General features: G+C 42.8%; 1 protein-coding gene across 3 annotated transcripts in view; it reads left to right on the top strand.

Moving 5' to 3' along the window:
- The window catches only part of LOC115569870 (sodium channel protein type 4 subunit alpha-like), a 134,656-nt gene that overhangs the window by 109,619 nt on the left and 10,221 nt on the right, over nucleotides 1-14,816 (top strand). For all 3 annotated transcript variants that reach the window (XM_030398067.1, XM_030398066.1, XM_030398065.1), the window contains exons 23-28: nucleotides 1,930-2,084; nucleotides 2,188-2,361; nucleotides 6,391-6,513; nucleotides 9,190-9,465; nucleotides 14,361-14,414; nucleotides 14,541-14,678. In XM_030398067.1, the coding sequence (XP_030253927.1) occupies nucleotides 1,930-2,084; nucleotides 2,188-2,361; nucleotides 6,391-6,513; nucleotides 9,190-9,465; nucleotides 14,361-14,414; nucleotides 14,541-14,678 (920 nt within the window). The remainder of the gene's footprint in view (nucleotides 1-1,929; nucleotides 2,085-2,187; nucleotides 2,362-6,390; nucleotides 6,514-9,189; nucleotides 9,466-14,360; nucleotides 14,415-14,540; nucleotides 14,679-14,816) is intronic.

Below are 14,816 nucleotides of genomic sequence, written 5' to 3'. Positions count from 1 at the left end.
ATTGGTGCGACATTCTCCAACAAAAGAAACATTAATGGAGATTTAAATTATAGCTAAAATAAGAAATATGTTCAGCTGCAAGACAGTGAAAATATTACAGTGATAAAAGAGTCAATAACTGATGTTGGTCCTTAAATCTGATGAATTCTAAAGGGACTTCTGAATGAGGAAACAAACATCCTGAACGTTAAATACAGTTTAGTTCACCGTAAATGTGAATATGATGTGAAGACTGCAATCTGCTATCATCATCACTCCATTACACACACACACACACACACACACACACACACACACACACACACACACACACACACACACACACACACACACACTAATGGAGGGTTGTTGTGGGAAGAAGAAGCTTAACATCTGTCAGAGTCGGCAGTTATGCAAGACAACACACTTCTAAACACACACACATATGAACACAACACACACACACATATGAACACAACACACACACACATATGAGCACACACACACACACACACACACACACACACACACACACACATTAACACAAGAGATAAATGGAGCACTTTTTGCTTCAGGTCATCTGCGTACGACAACAAAGCAGACATGACATGGCCCTGTGTGTGTGTGTGTGTGTGTGTGTGTGTGTGTCCTGTTTGTAGTTGTGATACCAGCGTGCCCTCGAGCAAGGCACTGGTCGAGACTCTCACAACAAGCGGGAGTTGTTTAACCACAAATGAAGCCACCTCACTCCTCCTCTTGTCTCCACACTGTGACAGTCAGTCACACGTTAATGTTCAGATTCACTCGTCAGATGTTTGATTCATGTAGCTGCTTTTGTAATATCACTCGTCTTATTCAGCCTCAGCTTGGCTTCAGATCATGTACATTTCCTTATTATACATCCATTTAATATTTCATTTACACGTCTGTAGAACAACATAAGCGCATACTTCCACCGAGGCCCAACAGCCCCTTTAATCCAATCAAATATCAAATAAAACATATTTTAATCGTTGTACTTACTCGTAGATACCAGCGACTACATTTAGGGATTTTTTAAAATCGGGATTAAAGGGATATTCCGGTGTAAATTTAATCCATGGTCTAAATCACCGTGAAACTGTGTTAGACTCCCTCTCGAGAGATCAAGTTAGCAGACCGCTAATTTACGGAGTTTTATCAACCTCAGAAACGACCGCACGACAACAATACACTGCAGTAAATGGATCCAAATATAAACCGCCACCAAAAAGCCACAAATAATGCTCAGAACAGCACCAAACTTCAGCAACAGTACAAATAGGGTCTCAGCACATAGTCCGGGGCATCTAACCTCCGCTAGCTTAGCTGGATTTCTACTGAAAAGCTGACTAAATTTACCACTCTTCTGCAGCAGCTTCCTGTTGACGGGAAGTCCCGACGAGTCGATTACCGAGTGCAGTAGAGTTCCGCTGCTCATGGATGAAAATGTATGATTATGACTCCATGGAAAAGCAATCAAAGTTCATATGTGTCTTACCTGCCAGTTTATAACAGTTATTATCGAGAGCGGACAGGGAAAAGAACGGAATTGAGCATTTCTAACCGCACTCGGTAATCGTCGCGTCGGGACTTCCCCGACCCGGAAGCTGATGGAGGAGAGTTGAAATCTGTTTTTAGCTTCACAATAGAAATCCAGCTAAGAAATTAAGAGAAATGTCAAAAAACCTCCTGTCACACACCAGAAGTTAACGAGGTCTGTTCTGGACCGAGACTCGTCCTCCATCATAGTTCAGTTAAAATCTGTTTCCTGCCTATAAATCGTTCGTTGGAACCAAGAACTCTCCATCAGTCGCACCGAGCTGTGAACGTGTGGACGTCAGAGTCAAAGGGGTTTTCAACTACCAACTCTCTCTCTCTCTCTGTCTGTCTGTCTGTCTGTCTGTCTGTGTGGGTGTCTCTCGCCCACAGTGTGTGTCAGCAGGTTTCAGTGCTGTGACATCGACACGACGGCCGGTCTCGGTCAGATCTGGTGGAGAACCAGGAAGACGTGTTACCAGATCGTAGAGCACAGCTGGTTCGAGTCCTTCATCATCTTCATGATCCTGCTCAGCTCGGGAGCGCTGGTCAGACACACACACACACACACACACACACACACACACTTCACTGTGTGTCAGGTGAACCAGGTGAGCAGCTCAGTGACGTCCTCTCTGCTGCCTCCTTCAGGCCTTCGAGGACATCTACATCGAGCAGCGGCGGGTGGTCAAGGTGGTGCTGGAGTACGCCGACAAGATCTTCACCTACATCTTCATCCTGGAGATGTTGCTCAAGTGGCTCGCGTACGGCTTCAAGAAGTACTTCACCAACTACTGGTGCTGGCTCGACTTCCTCATCGTCGACGTAAGTAAAACATCGATCGATTGAACCGTCTGTTGATCAGTTATAGATAAATGGAGTTAATGATGATGAAGATGATTATTGTCCATTAAAGGATTCACCAGAAAGTCTGAATGATTAATAATAATGTTGATGTCATTAACGGATCATGTTTGTTTTCCACCCTGTGATGAAGATGATGGTTATTATGGGACATAATGATGATGAAGATAAGAATGTTAACATACAATAACAATAATGCAGCTCAGTGAAGAGATGATGATGATTCTGACATCATTTCTTCTTCAGGCGTTAAGTGGAGACACTTCAGGTGAAAACATGTTTCTGTTGCTCTCATCAAAACTCACATTCACATGTTTAGTTTCTGTTCTGGACTTTCATGCAGATCCATGAATATTTATTTATTCTCATCTGTAGACATCAAGTTATCAACTGGGGACGTTTCATGATGAATTTGATCAGTTTTGGTCTTTAAATGTGTGAAATGTTACAATCTCTATTCTGAAGGTTTCTTTCTCCATCGATCACTCTCAGCCTGATGTATGAAACATATTATTCCAAAAAACATGGAGACTCTTTATGGCTGTTGACGTCTCCTGTGTAAAAACATGAAACAAGATTTTCTTCATGGTGACGTCTGTTCGTTCATTTTACTCACCTGTCGTGTCTCACCTTAACGTTTAAGATTTGAGAAGATAAACTTGCCTCCACTGTGATTTTTCTCTGATGAATCTGTTTTCTTCAGTTCGACTGTCTTGTTTTCTTCTTCTTTGTTTCCCTTCTCTTCACTTCTCGTGTACGTAGTCCGGCTGCGTAGAGATAAAACGTGACAAAGATTTTCACGACGTTTCAAACTCGCTCGCTCCAGATCTCCTCCTCCATCATTCTCTCTCCTATACTCTCAAATATAAGCAGCTTTAATGAAATATATATGATGTCGTTACAGTTTCTCTCGCTCACGTCCATCAGTCAAAACTGAACTTAGCAAAAAAATCATAAAAGTCCATCCGTCTGTGGGTTTTTTCTTTGTATAACCTGTTAAACATAAAGCAGACAAAACGTTATAGTAAACTTTAAGTACGACTGTAGTTCTCAGAGTGTACAACACTTTATTGTACACAAACCAAAAGATCCGACACTGAACGCTCTGGAATGTTTCCAATAAAGGTCAGAATGTTGTCATCCACATATTTATTACGTTTTGATCCACAAAGTCAGGATGAATATGGTAATGTTTGGTTGCAGCTCCTCTGTAACGTTGGATTTGAGCGAGCGTCGTCCCATCCGTCCTTTAAAGCCCAACATATATCTCGTGGACTCGATCTCCATGTCATCCTCATGTCAGAGGCTCCATATATGTAAATATTACACATGACACATGGACACAGTGTGTGAGATGTATGCTGACGTGTGTGCTGACTCGCAGGTTGTGTGTTTGTGCTCCGCTGCGATAATGGAGGCCGTGAATAAAAAGGAGCGAGAGACGCGAGGAGACAAAGAGGAAAGTCCCAACAGCCTCCGGACGAACGAGCGGCGACGGCTTTTTAACCTCTGCACGCACACACACACACACACACACACACACACACACACACACACACACACACACACACACACACACACACACACACACTCTCCTTCTCGTTTTCCGGGTGTTTTCCGCCTCGTCGTCTTCGTGAGTGACTCTGCGTGTGGTGGCGTCTCTGTTGGCCTGCAGAGAGAGAAGACGGAGACGTGTTGAGTCACGAGGTCTCAACACGCAGATCTGAGACAGGAAACAGCAGGCGAGATATTAATAGAGTCACAAAGTGGTCCAACAAAGATCACATCCGCCGATTAAAGCTGCGTTTAGATTTATTTTGTTGTTTTTAACCACTAGAGGACAGAAAACTAATTACCAAACATTCAAACTCATGTCTTTTACAACATCTTATAAACATGATTGTCTTGGTGTTAGAGGATAACGATTCCCAGCATCCTTATGTTTTTTATGTATTTTTGCTGTTTATGGGATTCAGGAATCTTAATATTCATTAAAAATAGGGATCTGAGATAGCAGAAGAATCCTTATTATCCAAATGAAGAGAAGCGTGCCTTCATTTTAAACAGGAGACAGGCTTTTATTTCTAATCTAAGGTTGTCTTTATCATATTTATTAAGAACTCTCTCTGTTTTCTGATCTGTTCTTCTTTTAATTTGCTGTTTACTTAAGTTTTGGCGAAATGTTCATTTCCACATTGTGAGTAATACGAGCACAGTTGTCATTCTCAGATACTCTTTATTCTGTTTTTAATTCCAATAATCTGCTCAGCTGTGTTTTTGTTCAGTGTTTATCTGCTGTCAGTAAAACTAAACACTCCCTGTGTTGTTTACATTAAATTTAGAGGCGTCACGATACTTTAAATCCACCATTCGATTCAATTTGACATTTAGATACGGTATTTTACGACAACAGCTTGACTTTATCCTGGTGGCTTTCTGCAGGTCAGGGTGAGACAAGTTAAAATAATGAGTTCAACAAAAAACCAGCAGCCTTCAGTGATTCAGCAGTTAACTACAGAAGATTTGTGGCGAAATTCAGCTTCTCAAATCTACCCAGAGTGAACCCTCGTCACAAACAAATCAACAGAGGATCTCTGAAAAGGAAAATAAACCAACATGTCCGACGCTGTCACAGTTTCCTCTGTTTCCAGTCAGCTGATCGTCTTCATCACACAGGAGAGGAGACGCTAAAGGCTAACGCTAAGCTAGCTGCAGGCTAACGCTAAGCTAGCCATGTCATCTTTAAATCACAGATCCTGCTTTTGATCCTGATGATCAACAACAAAAAGCTTATTTAAATCGATTTTTAACGCCCCTAATCAGGCTTTTATTATGAAATACATACAGGAAGTGTCGCGGTTCATTGACAGTCGCTTCACACTGAACTAACGATGGCAGAGTAGATTTTATTATATTAATAAAACCACATTTTGTTAAATGAAATCAGTGATCTGTTCGGATGTGAGAATTTACAGTATTTAGATTCCCTCCTGTGTGAGGCGTGTGATGTCACTGCTGCTGTTCCGGAGGCTTCAGGTGTTCACAGTAACTGTTCGGCCCGCCTCCTGTAGATCTCAGTGTTGGGTCTGCTGGCTCAGTTCATCCCTCTGGACCAGATCACCACCATGCGGGTGCTGAGGACGTTCCGGGCGCTCCGTCCTCTCCGGGCCGCGTCCCGCTTCGCTGGTATCAGGGTAAGAACCACCAGACCCGGAGCTCCGGACAGCTGACCGACCTCAGAACCACTGCTCCACCTTTAACTCAGCTGCTGGTTTAGATCTGCAGAGACGGCTTTTATCTCAGATTATTAATTACAGTTGATCATCCGTCTAATAACCAACACGACTGTTTCTTTGTCAGGTTTCCTGTTTGTTGGTCTGAGGAGCAGCAGAGCCACAGATCTGATGTCACTAACGCTTCATCTCTCCTTCCTCTCCTGCAGGACTCTTCAGCCAGCTGACCGACACACTAACACACCTTCGTCCCGCTCACGTCCACAGCTCTGATTGGTCGGTTTTGTGGATCAGCGTTCTCCTGCTCCGTCTTTCATTAGACTAGAATCTAACTGTCCTTCTTCTGTCTTCTGTTCCTCTTCTTCCTCTTCTTCCTCCTGTCTCTGGACACCTGTCGCCATCTTTTCTCTGTCCTCTCTCCTCCTCTTCCTCTCTCCTCCTCTTCCTCTCTTCCTCCTCTTCCTCTCTCTCTCTTCCTCTCTCTCTCTTCCTCTCCTCCTCTTCCTCTCTCCTCCTCTTCCTCTCCCTCCCTCCTCTTCCTCTCTCCTCCTCTTCCTCTCTCCTCCTCTTCCTCTCCCTCCCTCCTCTTCCTCTCTCTCCTCCTCTTCCTCTCTCCTCCTCTTCCTCTCTCTCCTCCTCTTCCTCTCTCCTCCTCTTCCTCTCTCCCTCCTCTTCCTCTCTCCTCCTCTTCCTCTCTCCTCCTCTTCCTCTCTCTCCTCCTCTTCCTCTCCCTCCTCTTCCTCTCTCTCTCCTCCAGGTCTCATTGGTCAGTTTGGTGGCCAACACGTTGGGTTATTCAGACTTTGCAGCCATCAAGTCCCTGCGGACGCTGCGAGCCCTGCGGCCCCTCAGAGCCCTCTCCAGATTTGAAGGCATGAGGGTAAGAGTCAGTATTAATCTGCAGACACACCTGGGATCAAACCACATGATGGAATCAATCAGTTACAGAATAATCCATCATCCTAGTTTATCCACCGTGATTTATATAAAATCTGCCATTTCTGCATGAAAAATTAAGCGATTAATTGAAATCAAATCAAACAAAAGTTGGATGAATATTATTCTGATGCTCAATTTATGGATTAGCTGACGAATCACTGCAGCTCCAGAACCTGGATACAGCATCAGCTGATAGGAGCGCTTGGTTTGTAGTGTTGTGTCGTAAGAAAACAGAAAGCAAACAAAGGTAGGATGTAAAATTTAATCTAATCTTAATTTAATAAATAGAAAGGAAGTGACATCGAACAACAAGGTGTCTGTCGTCAGGAGGTAATGGACGATGTGAGGAGAAAAAACAGCATTCATTTATATCTTCATGTGTTTCATATAGATGTTAACTAACGGTTGTTACGTTACGTGAGGAATAATAAATATAAATCCGTGTGTTTTGTTCCCAGGTGTGTTCAGAATGAAACACATCACCTTCGTATCTCTAACAGTGTTTCATCCCTCAGTGTTTTCTGCTCTGTGATTGGTTCATCTCATCACGTCTGTGAGGTTTTATTTCTCTTTCAGAAAACAAACACGTGAATTCACTCGTCTGTCTTTAAACATCAACACTCCGATCAGTATTACTGACCGTGTCAGAGTCAGCGTCCTGCAGGAAGCTTCTTCTGCAGTCAGACAAACAAGAGACACGGAAGATTTTGGCTTTTATAACGTCTGAACACGTTTGTTACAGAGTGAGAGTAGAAAACAGAAACCTGAGGATGAAACTGAGTGTAGACATGTAGCGGTGTCGTCTGAGAACTGCACTTCTAAACATTGTTTTTTTACAACACAAGAAGGTTTTAAGCGACTTTGGGTCCTTGAAAAGCACTATATAAATTAAATGAATTAAGGTTTTAACTTTAGAAAGAAAAGAAAGAAATATCAATTTCTCTTTTTTCTCCTTAGTTTTGTAGTTTTTCTAACTTGATATCAGTCGTGAAATCAGTTTTCTTGTGAATCATTTTGTTCTCCACTTTTTTTCCCTGCAGAAAAATTAGACTCAGTTATTTAGTGAAATTCAAAATATCATGTCTCATCATCTTAAATGTTGATTGTTACTCGTTACGTTAACTGATGATAGAAACAATCGATGTGTTTTCTGATGAAATGATCGGCAGAAAATTCAAATTTAAACATCAACAGTTCTGTTTGGGTCTGAGCTGTGCAGGACGCTGACTCTGGGTCACATGACGTTCAGGACCTGTGTTGCATGCTGGGAATAAAGTCTGAGCCGTCACTCTCCCATGATCCTCTGCTCTCTTCTTTGTCTGACTAATAAGATTAGCTTGCGTGTCAATTTCCAAATGCTGCGCACTCAGCGCCCTAATGCTCAGTCAGCATGGGATTGTGGGTGGGAGAACTGCATTGTGGGTAGAAAGAGGAGGGCTGGAGTAGCAGGTTGATATTTTAAGTGTAGCAGTGAAATTAGCTGAGTCAAGTCTCGCTGTCTGTGTGAGCGCCGACAGGAAGGAGGAAACTGAAATACCCCAAAAATAGCAGATCTGTGTTGTGATTCATTCATTCTACTGTTTTAGATTCAAAACTCCTCATTGAAACACTGCTGAATTTACAAGAAGGTCCGAATAATGCAGAATGAGTCAGAGACAGAGTTTCACAGAGTTTATAAAGTGTCTCCAACTCAACAACTCACTAAACTGACACATTTGTTAAGGGAGTCTGGGGACTTTCTCCACGGGGACAAAGAAGTAGCCTATATTGTTACTGTTTAGTGTCTTTGTAACATGTGACATGTTTAGATCAATAACATGTTTCTTCTTTCATAAATGGAGTGTAAATGGTGAAATCAGTGTAAACAGTGTGTTCAAACAGCTGATCAATGTTGGCAGGTAAGACTTTAGCACTTTAGACACAGAAGCAGACAGGCTGGTACAGACATGCTGCCACAAACTGACACTTTTTACAAGGAGACAAACAACTTCAGCTGAAAGATTTAATGCTGAATTTACAACAAGGACACAATGAGTTACAATCTGTCACACACACAGTTTCATAATGTTTATAAAGCTTTACGCTACACAACAACTCCTTAAATTCACTGATTTGTGAAGGGAGTCTGGTGATGTTGTGGTTAATAGTTGGATTCATAGATTACATTTAATGCTGAATTTACAACAAGGACACAATGACTTACAATCTGTCACACACACAGTTTCATAATGTTTATAAAGCTTTACACTACACAACAACTCCTAAAATTAGCTGATTTGTGAATGGAGTCTGGTGAAATGTGGTTAATAGTCGGCTTCATAGATTACATTTAATGCTGAATTTACAAGGAGGACACAATGAGTTACAATCTGTCACAGACACAGTTTCACTACGTTATAAAGTTTGTTTTAACTCAACAACTCTTCAAATCACCACATTTGTTAATGGAGTCTGGTGATGTTGAAGTCAGTAGTTCAGCATGGTTCGTCCCCACCTGCACTGAGAGCTGCACACCTGTGATCAGATCACTCAGGACATGTTGATACCAAGTCTGAAAACTGAACACTTGAGTTTTATGTCTGTGTGTTTGTGTGACCATCTCTGTTTCCGCCCTCAGGTGGTCGTGAACGCTCTGATCGGGGCGATTCCCTCCATCATGAACGTGCTGCTGGTGTGTCTCATCTTCTGGCTCATCTTCAGCATCATGGGCGTCAACCTGTTCGCCGGCAAGTTCGGCCGCTGCGTCAACCGCACGGGCCATATCTACGAGGCCGCCTTCATCAACAACAAGTCGGAGTGCGAGGCGCTCAACGACACCTCGCTCTTCTACTGGACCAAAGTCAAGGTCAACTTCGACAACGTGGGCGCCGGATACCTCGCTCTGCTGCAAGTGGTGAGAGACGGCGTCAGGGTTTCTGGGTTTGAAGTTTATTTAGTGGTTAATTCAGACGTATTTTCCCTTCAGTGTGTTTTAAATGTTCTTGTGCATGTAAAGTTTTGTTACATTTGTCAGCTGATACATCGACCCTATTAATCATCAGATACTCAGACACAGATACAAACCATCAGAGCACTGTCGGCCATTTTGTTTGTCAGGAAGTAAAGACAGACGAGGGTTTTTGTGCTGCAGGGTGATTCATGATACATTAGCTGCTTCTTAAGTGGCTTTTAGGCACTTAAAATCACCTCCAGCACTTCTTCGGAGGCGTGGGTTGGGGCTTTTCTTGCCGCAGGACGGGAACACAAAGCGAGTGTGATTACTTAACACGCTGCGCTGTTGAACTCTTGAACGCACCTCCGTCATGTTGTCTCTGAACTCTTTGGACTCACCTCAAGTTGATTGCTCACGCGTCGTCATCGCCGCTCTGAAGACACAACGACCCTGCGGCTGAAGCTGGATTGCAGAACAAAGCTGCAGAAGAAGAAGAGCGTCGTATAAATGTGTCATCAAGCAGCCGCGTGAAGCGTTTACAAAGAGCTTCGACTGAAGACACGCAGAAACAAAGTGAGAAATCCTCTCCGGCAAGACAACCTGAAAACAAATTAAAACTGAGCGTCTCCTCCACAAACCGTAGGAGGATTGACTTTTCTCCCTCGCTCCCCTGATCTCCTCTTTTCTTTCGTTCTGTCCATTTGTCGTCTTAGCCTTAATTTTCCTCCCACACCTGTTCTGAAACGCTCTCACTTTTGACTTTTCCACTTCTCCCTCGCTCTCTTTGTCTCCATTTGTCGTGTTATGTTTAATTTTCTCTCTCTCTCTCTCTCTCTCGCTCACATTTTTATCTTTCTTTTGTTCTGTTCAGGTTTTTTTCTTTTTTGTGAGCATGTACTGATAAAAGAATATAAAAAGTACACTGCAAAAAGTCACAGGTTGGCTGAAACCCGGCTGATAATCGAGCTGCACAGATCTGAATGTTTGACTGACAGGGCTTCCGTAGATTTGAGTGTTTTATATAACTCAAAACTCAGCAGATAAAAGTCTTAATGATCTGCATCAGTACGAAGGCTGAGATATTGATACCTTTAATGTATGTGGGGATGATTGTTGACATCAATAATTCATAAATACTAATCATTAAGAGCAGTTTTAGCATTAATTATTCAATGTGTATATAATATATATTGTATAAAAGCTAAATGAAGTCTTACTGGAGATAAACACAAAATTTGCTTTACAAGAAATGTAGTTATATGTGTATATATCTGCTATATTCATACACACACCTCAAACATTTTTCCTGCAAACGTATTTTTGACTGAACACGTTGCATTTCCTTTGACTAGTTTACTTCAAAATAAAAGTCAACTCATATTTTACCAGTTAAATGCTTTTAATGTGAGATGTTAATACCTTTAATGTATGTGGGGATGATTGTTGACATCAATAATTCATAATCACTAATCATTAAGAGCAGTTTTAGCATTAATTATTCAGTGTTTATAAAGTATATACATGTATAAAAGCTACATGAAGTGTTACTGCAGATACAAACAACAGTTTTATTTTAAAGTCGTGCTTTACAAGAAATGTACTCACACACAGTTAATGTATGTGAGTACATTTATATATTTGAATCTAAAACAACGCTGTAGTTAAACACTGTGCATTTCCTGTGGCCAGCCTCCTTCAAAATAAAAGTCAACTCCTGTTCTTATTTGGTAGGAAATCAACTCAAACATCCCAGAATTACGTTTTAACGCTCAGACTGAATGTTTGAGCTGCGCTGGTCGTCTTTTAAACTTCGGCTGTTGGCTCCGCCCCCTTCTGGTTAGCATTAGCTTGTTTCAGGACCGACTCTAGACGATTTCACTGAATATTCTGTCAGCTACATAAAAATTAGGCGGTGCGATAACTCAGCATGTTTAATATCCTGACCGCGACCATCTCCTCCATCCGTCCCTCAACATCAGCAAAACCTCTGCAGCCCTCCATCTTTATCACTTCTTTCCTTCTTTTCCCTCCTTTCTCTGTTTCTCTGTCGCTCTCTTTCTTTCTCGCTCTCTGTCGCCCACCACGGGAGTCCTGAGAGCCTCCAATCAATCAGCGTCTGAGAGGCTTTTATTTTTAGAGCGACTCCAGCCAAGTGGGAGGGAAATGGAGAGATGGAGGGAGGGAGGAAGAAAAAGTATAAGTGGAGAAAAGAAATTAAAGTAAAAATAAAGAAAGAGCAGTGAAGGGAGAGAGAGAGAGAGGATGATAATAACGAGGGAGCGAGAGGGATTCAAGTGAGGAGAAGATGGACGGTGAGACGTTAAAGATAAAGAAGAGATGGGTGAGATGGAAGCACGGCGATGGGAGAAAAGAGGGATGGAAGGACAAAATGAAACGGTGAAGAAGAGAGACGGAGGAGACGGTGTGAGAATAAAGTGGAGAGAAAAAAGGGGAAAACAAAGTGGAGAAGTTGTCAGTCAGCCAATGAGAAACCGAGAGTTGTCAGAGTCCGGTCGCCTTGGAAACGAGCCGCTCAGCATCCCTCAGTGTTTGGCTGGTCGGCGTGGCAACAGTTGGCGGGGGCAACCCTTCCATTAGCATCTGGAAATAGCTCCACGCTGCAGAAATGATGCAGAGAGAGTGGAGCGAGCTCGGCTTCAGGTTCTGTGGCGCCGAGCCCGGCAGGATCACACTTTTATTATTTAAGTTTCTTCTCAGCACGAAAATCAAATCAATCAAATTAAAAATGAATCTAACAAGAACTGTAACTGTAACTATAAATCTGTGTAACTCCAGTGGACGGTGGCATCAACGCCAGCGAGGATCCACATTCGTTCGGATCCCTCGGAGAGCGATTTGATGAGCGACAGCCAATCAGAATCATCCGACTGTGCGGGGCGTCAGTCAGTTTGATCCTGGTGACATTTTCCTGCACAACAAAGTTGCAGGCGTGATCATAACACCGGTTTCTGACTGTAGCCGACCGCTCTTATGTAAGCTAATTGATGCATTCAGGAGACACTTTGTCTGCTCTAATAACTCCTGGATATTTATATCGCTTATTAAACACTTACGTAACGTACAAGGCTGCAAATTACTCATGAAATGGGGACGTTTTACCTGAAACACTCTTCTGAAGTTCGTCTTTGTGTCTTTTGTCTCCACTTTCTCCTCCTGACGGTTTTCTTTTTGTCGATATCTGTTAAAACTCCTTTCACACAACTGCAGCTGCTGATGTGACCACAGTTATTATGAGACTCACTTTTACTGTCTGTTCTGAGGTGACGGCCATGTTGTTGTTGTGTGAGAAGGTAAAAAACGTTTGTTTAAATTGACAGAAATCTCATGTGTATCTGGCAAAATGGCTCAATTCAAGAGGGATCAAAAACTGACGACCTGAAAAACTTTTATTTTTGAGATGAGGTCGGATGGGGTGCAGTAGAAGGGGCGTGGCTTCACCTCTCCATGGCGAACGCGTCCTTTGTGCCCGAACTCGACGTTCATTTTTACGATCAGTAAAAGTAAAGTGAAAGTGATGTTTATAAGGAACAAGTCTACATTTTCTGCAGCATCACAGTGTGACATCAGGATTTACTTCAGAATGAGAATTTAAAGGAAAAATATTGTTATAACGAATACTTTCACTGCGTCACATGACGGACGCCTCGTCTCCTGCTCGCTCTTTAGTTTGGAGTCCATCAGTTCTCCACGCAGCAGATTGAACTTTGTCTGTTAAACTTTTAAATCTTCCATGTTGTGTGATGTCACAGAGCTACACTGCATTTTAAAAGTTATCCAAGTTATCCACGATGTTCCCGGTGACTTTTCCCGGGAGCTACAGTTTAACATCTGGACGAGGTTTTGATGTGATTCGTGGTCGTCTGGCTGGTTTGCGGAGACGTTCAGCGCTGCAGCCGCCTTCACATCATTTAAAATAAACTCGGGCTCCAGCTCGTCATGTTTTACAGCGCACCGCCTCTCGCTGACATCTGACAGTCCATAATAATAACAGGTGGTAACCCGTGGTGACGAGCTGATTTCAGGTGGGAGTGACGGACAGCGGGCGCCCACTCAGACCAAAGTACTCTGTTCCTTCACATCTGCATCCGGCCTCCACCTGCTCGGCCTCCTCCCCGCGGAGGAAGGAAGTCCATAAAAGGACTTGTTGATACTTTCATTGAGAAAAAAACCCACAGCAGCGGCGTTTCCATGGCGCTCTGACTCTCCCTCCACTTATTTTCTGCTCGAGCAGGAAGGTTGCTTTTGTTGGGTTATTCGCTCGAGTGCAGTAAATGTGCAGGATGTCGTCCTGGAGACGAGAAACTCAGAAAGCTCTCCACTCACACAGAGACGCAAAACAGAGCTGCAGGTTTCTCTCTCATGTGTCGGAGGTAAAGCTGGAGGATTGTTTCTTCAGGGAACAAACGTCTGAAAAACAGACGACAGCACATGCAGCATACGGCCAAAAGTATGTGGACGCATCTATTCTTCTGTTTCGATGAACTGGATCAGAAACTCAGTCCTGGAGCTCTCAGCCCCTTCACACAAAACAGTTTCAGATTCTGGCCCCAAACTGAAGGGTTCAATTTGAACCCCATCGCTTAAGAAATCTCTCTGTGTTTAACTTAAATAAAGCTTTTTGAAAATCATGTAGATTCACTAAATCTGCTCAGATGTCGACGAGGTGTGAGCCGGTCGAACTGAGCAGATTTAACTTCTCAGATTGTTTCAGGTGAATAAAACCATCATGTGATTCACAGCATCGATCGTTCAACACGTCCACATTCTAAGAATCACTTTGACATGAAAAAGAAGAGATGTGATTATTAAATTATATGTTTTTCTTTGTTTCCAAGGCAACCTTCAAAGGCTGGATGGAGATCATGTACGCAGCGGTGGATTCACGAGCCGTGAGTTAGAGACTGAAGTTTGAACTGAAAGTTCAGAACGTAAATCAAATGAAGTGGAATTATAAATGTGACATTTAAAACTGTGTGTGTGTGTGTGTGTGTGTGTGTGTGTGTGTGTGTTGTCAGGTGGAGGAGCAGCCGATCAAAGAGATCAATCTGTACATGTACCTGTACTTCGTCATCTTCATCATCTTCGGCTCCTTCTTCACCCTCAATCTCTTCATCGGTGTCATCATCGACAACTTCAACCAGCAGAAACGAAAGATGAGTACCAACAATTCAAACAAACACACTCACCAGGAAACTATACAGCAAAACACAGAGAATCTCTGTGTTTATATATCAAGAAAATCTAATTCAGCATAATACATAATCACAACAGAGGAGTTTTTGGAGTTTCAG

The sequence above is a fragment of the Sparus aurata genome, chromosome 19, assembly GCF_900880675.1.
Source record: "Sparus aurata chromosome 19, fSpaAur1.1, whole genome shotgun sequence".
Lineage (NCBI taxonomy): Eukaryota > Metazoa > Chordata > Actinopteri > Spariformes > Sparidae > Sparus > Sparus aurata.
The sequence above is the reverse complement of the archived record's forward strand: the minus strand, read 5'-3'. Positions and strand labels throughout refer to the sequence as shown.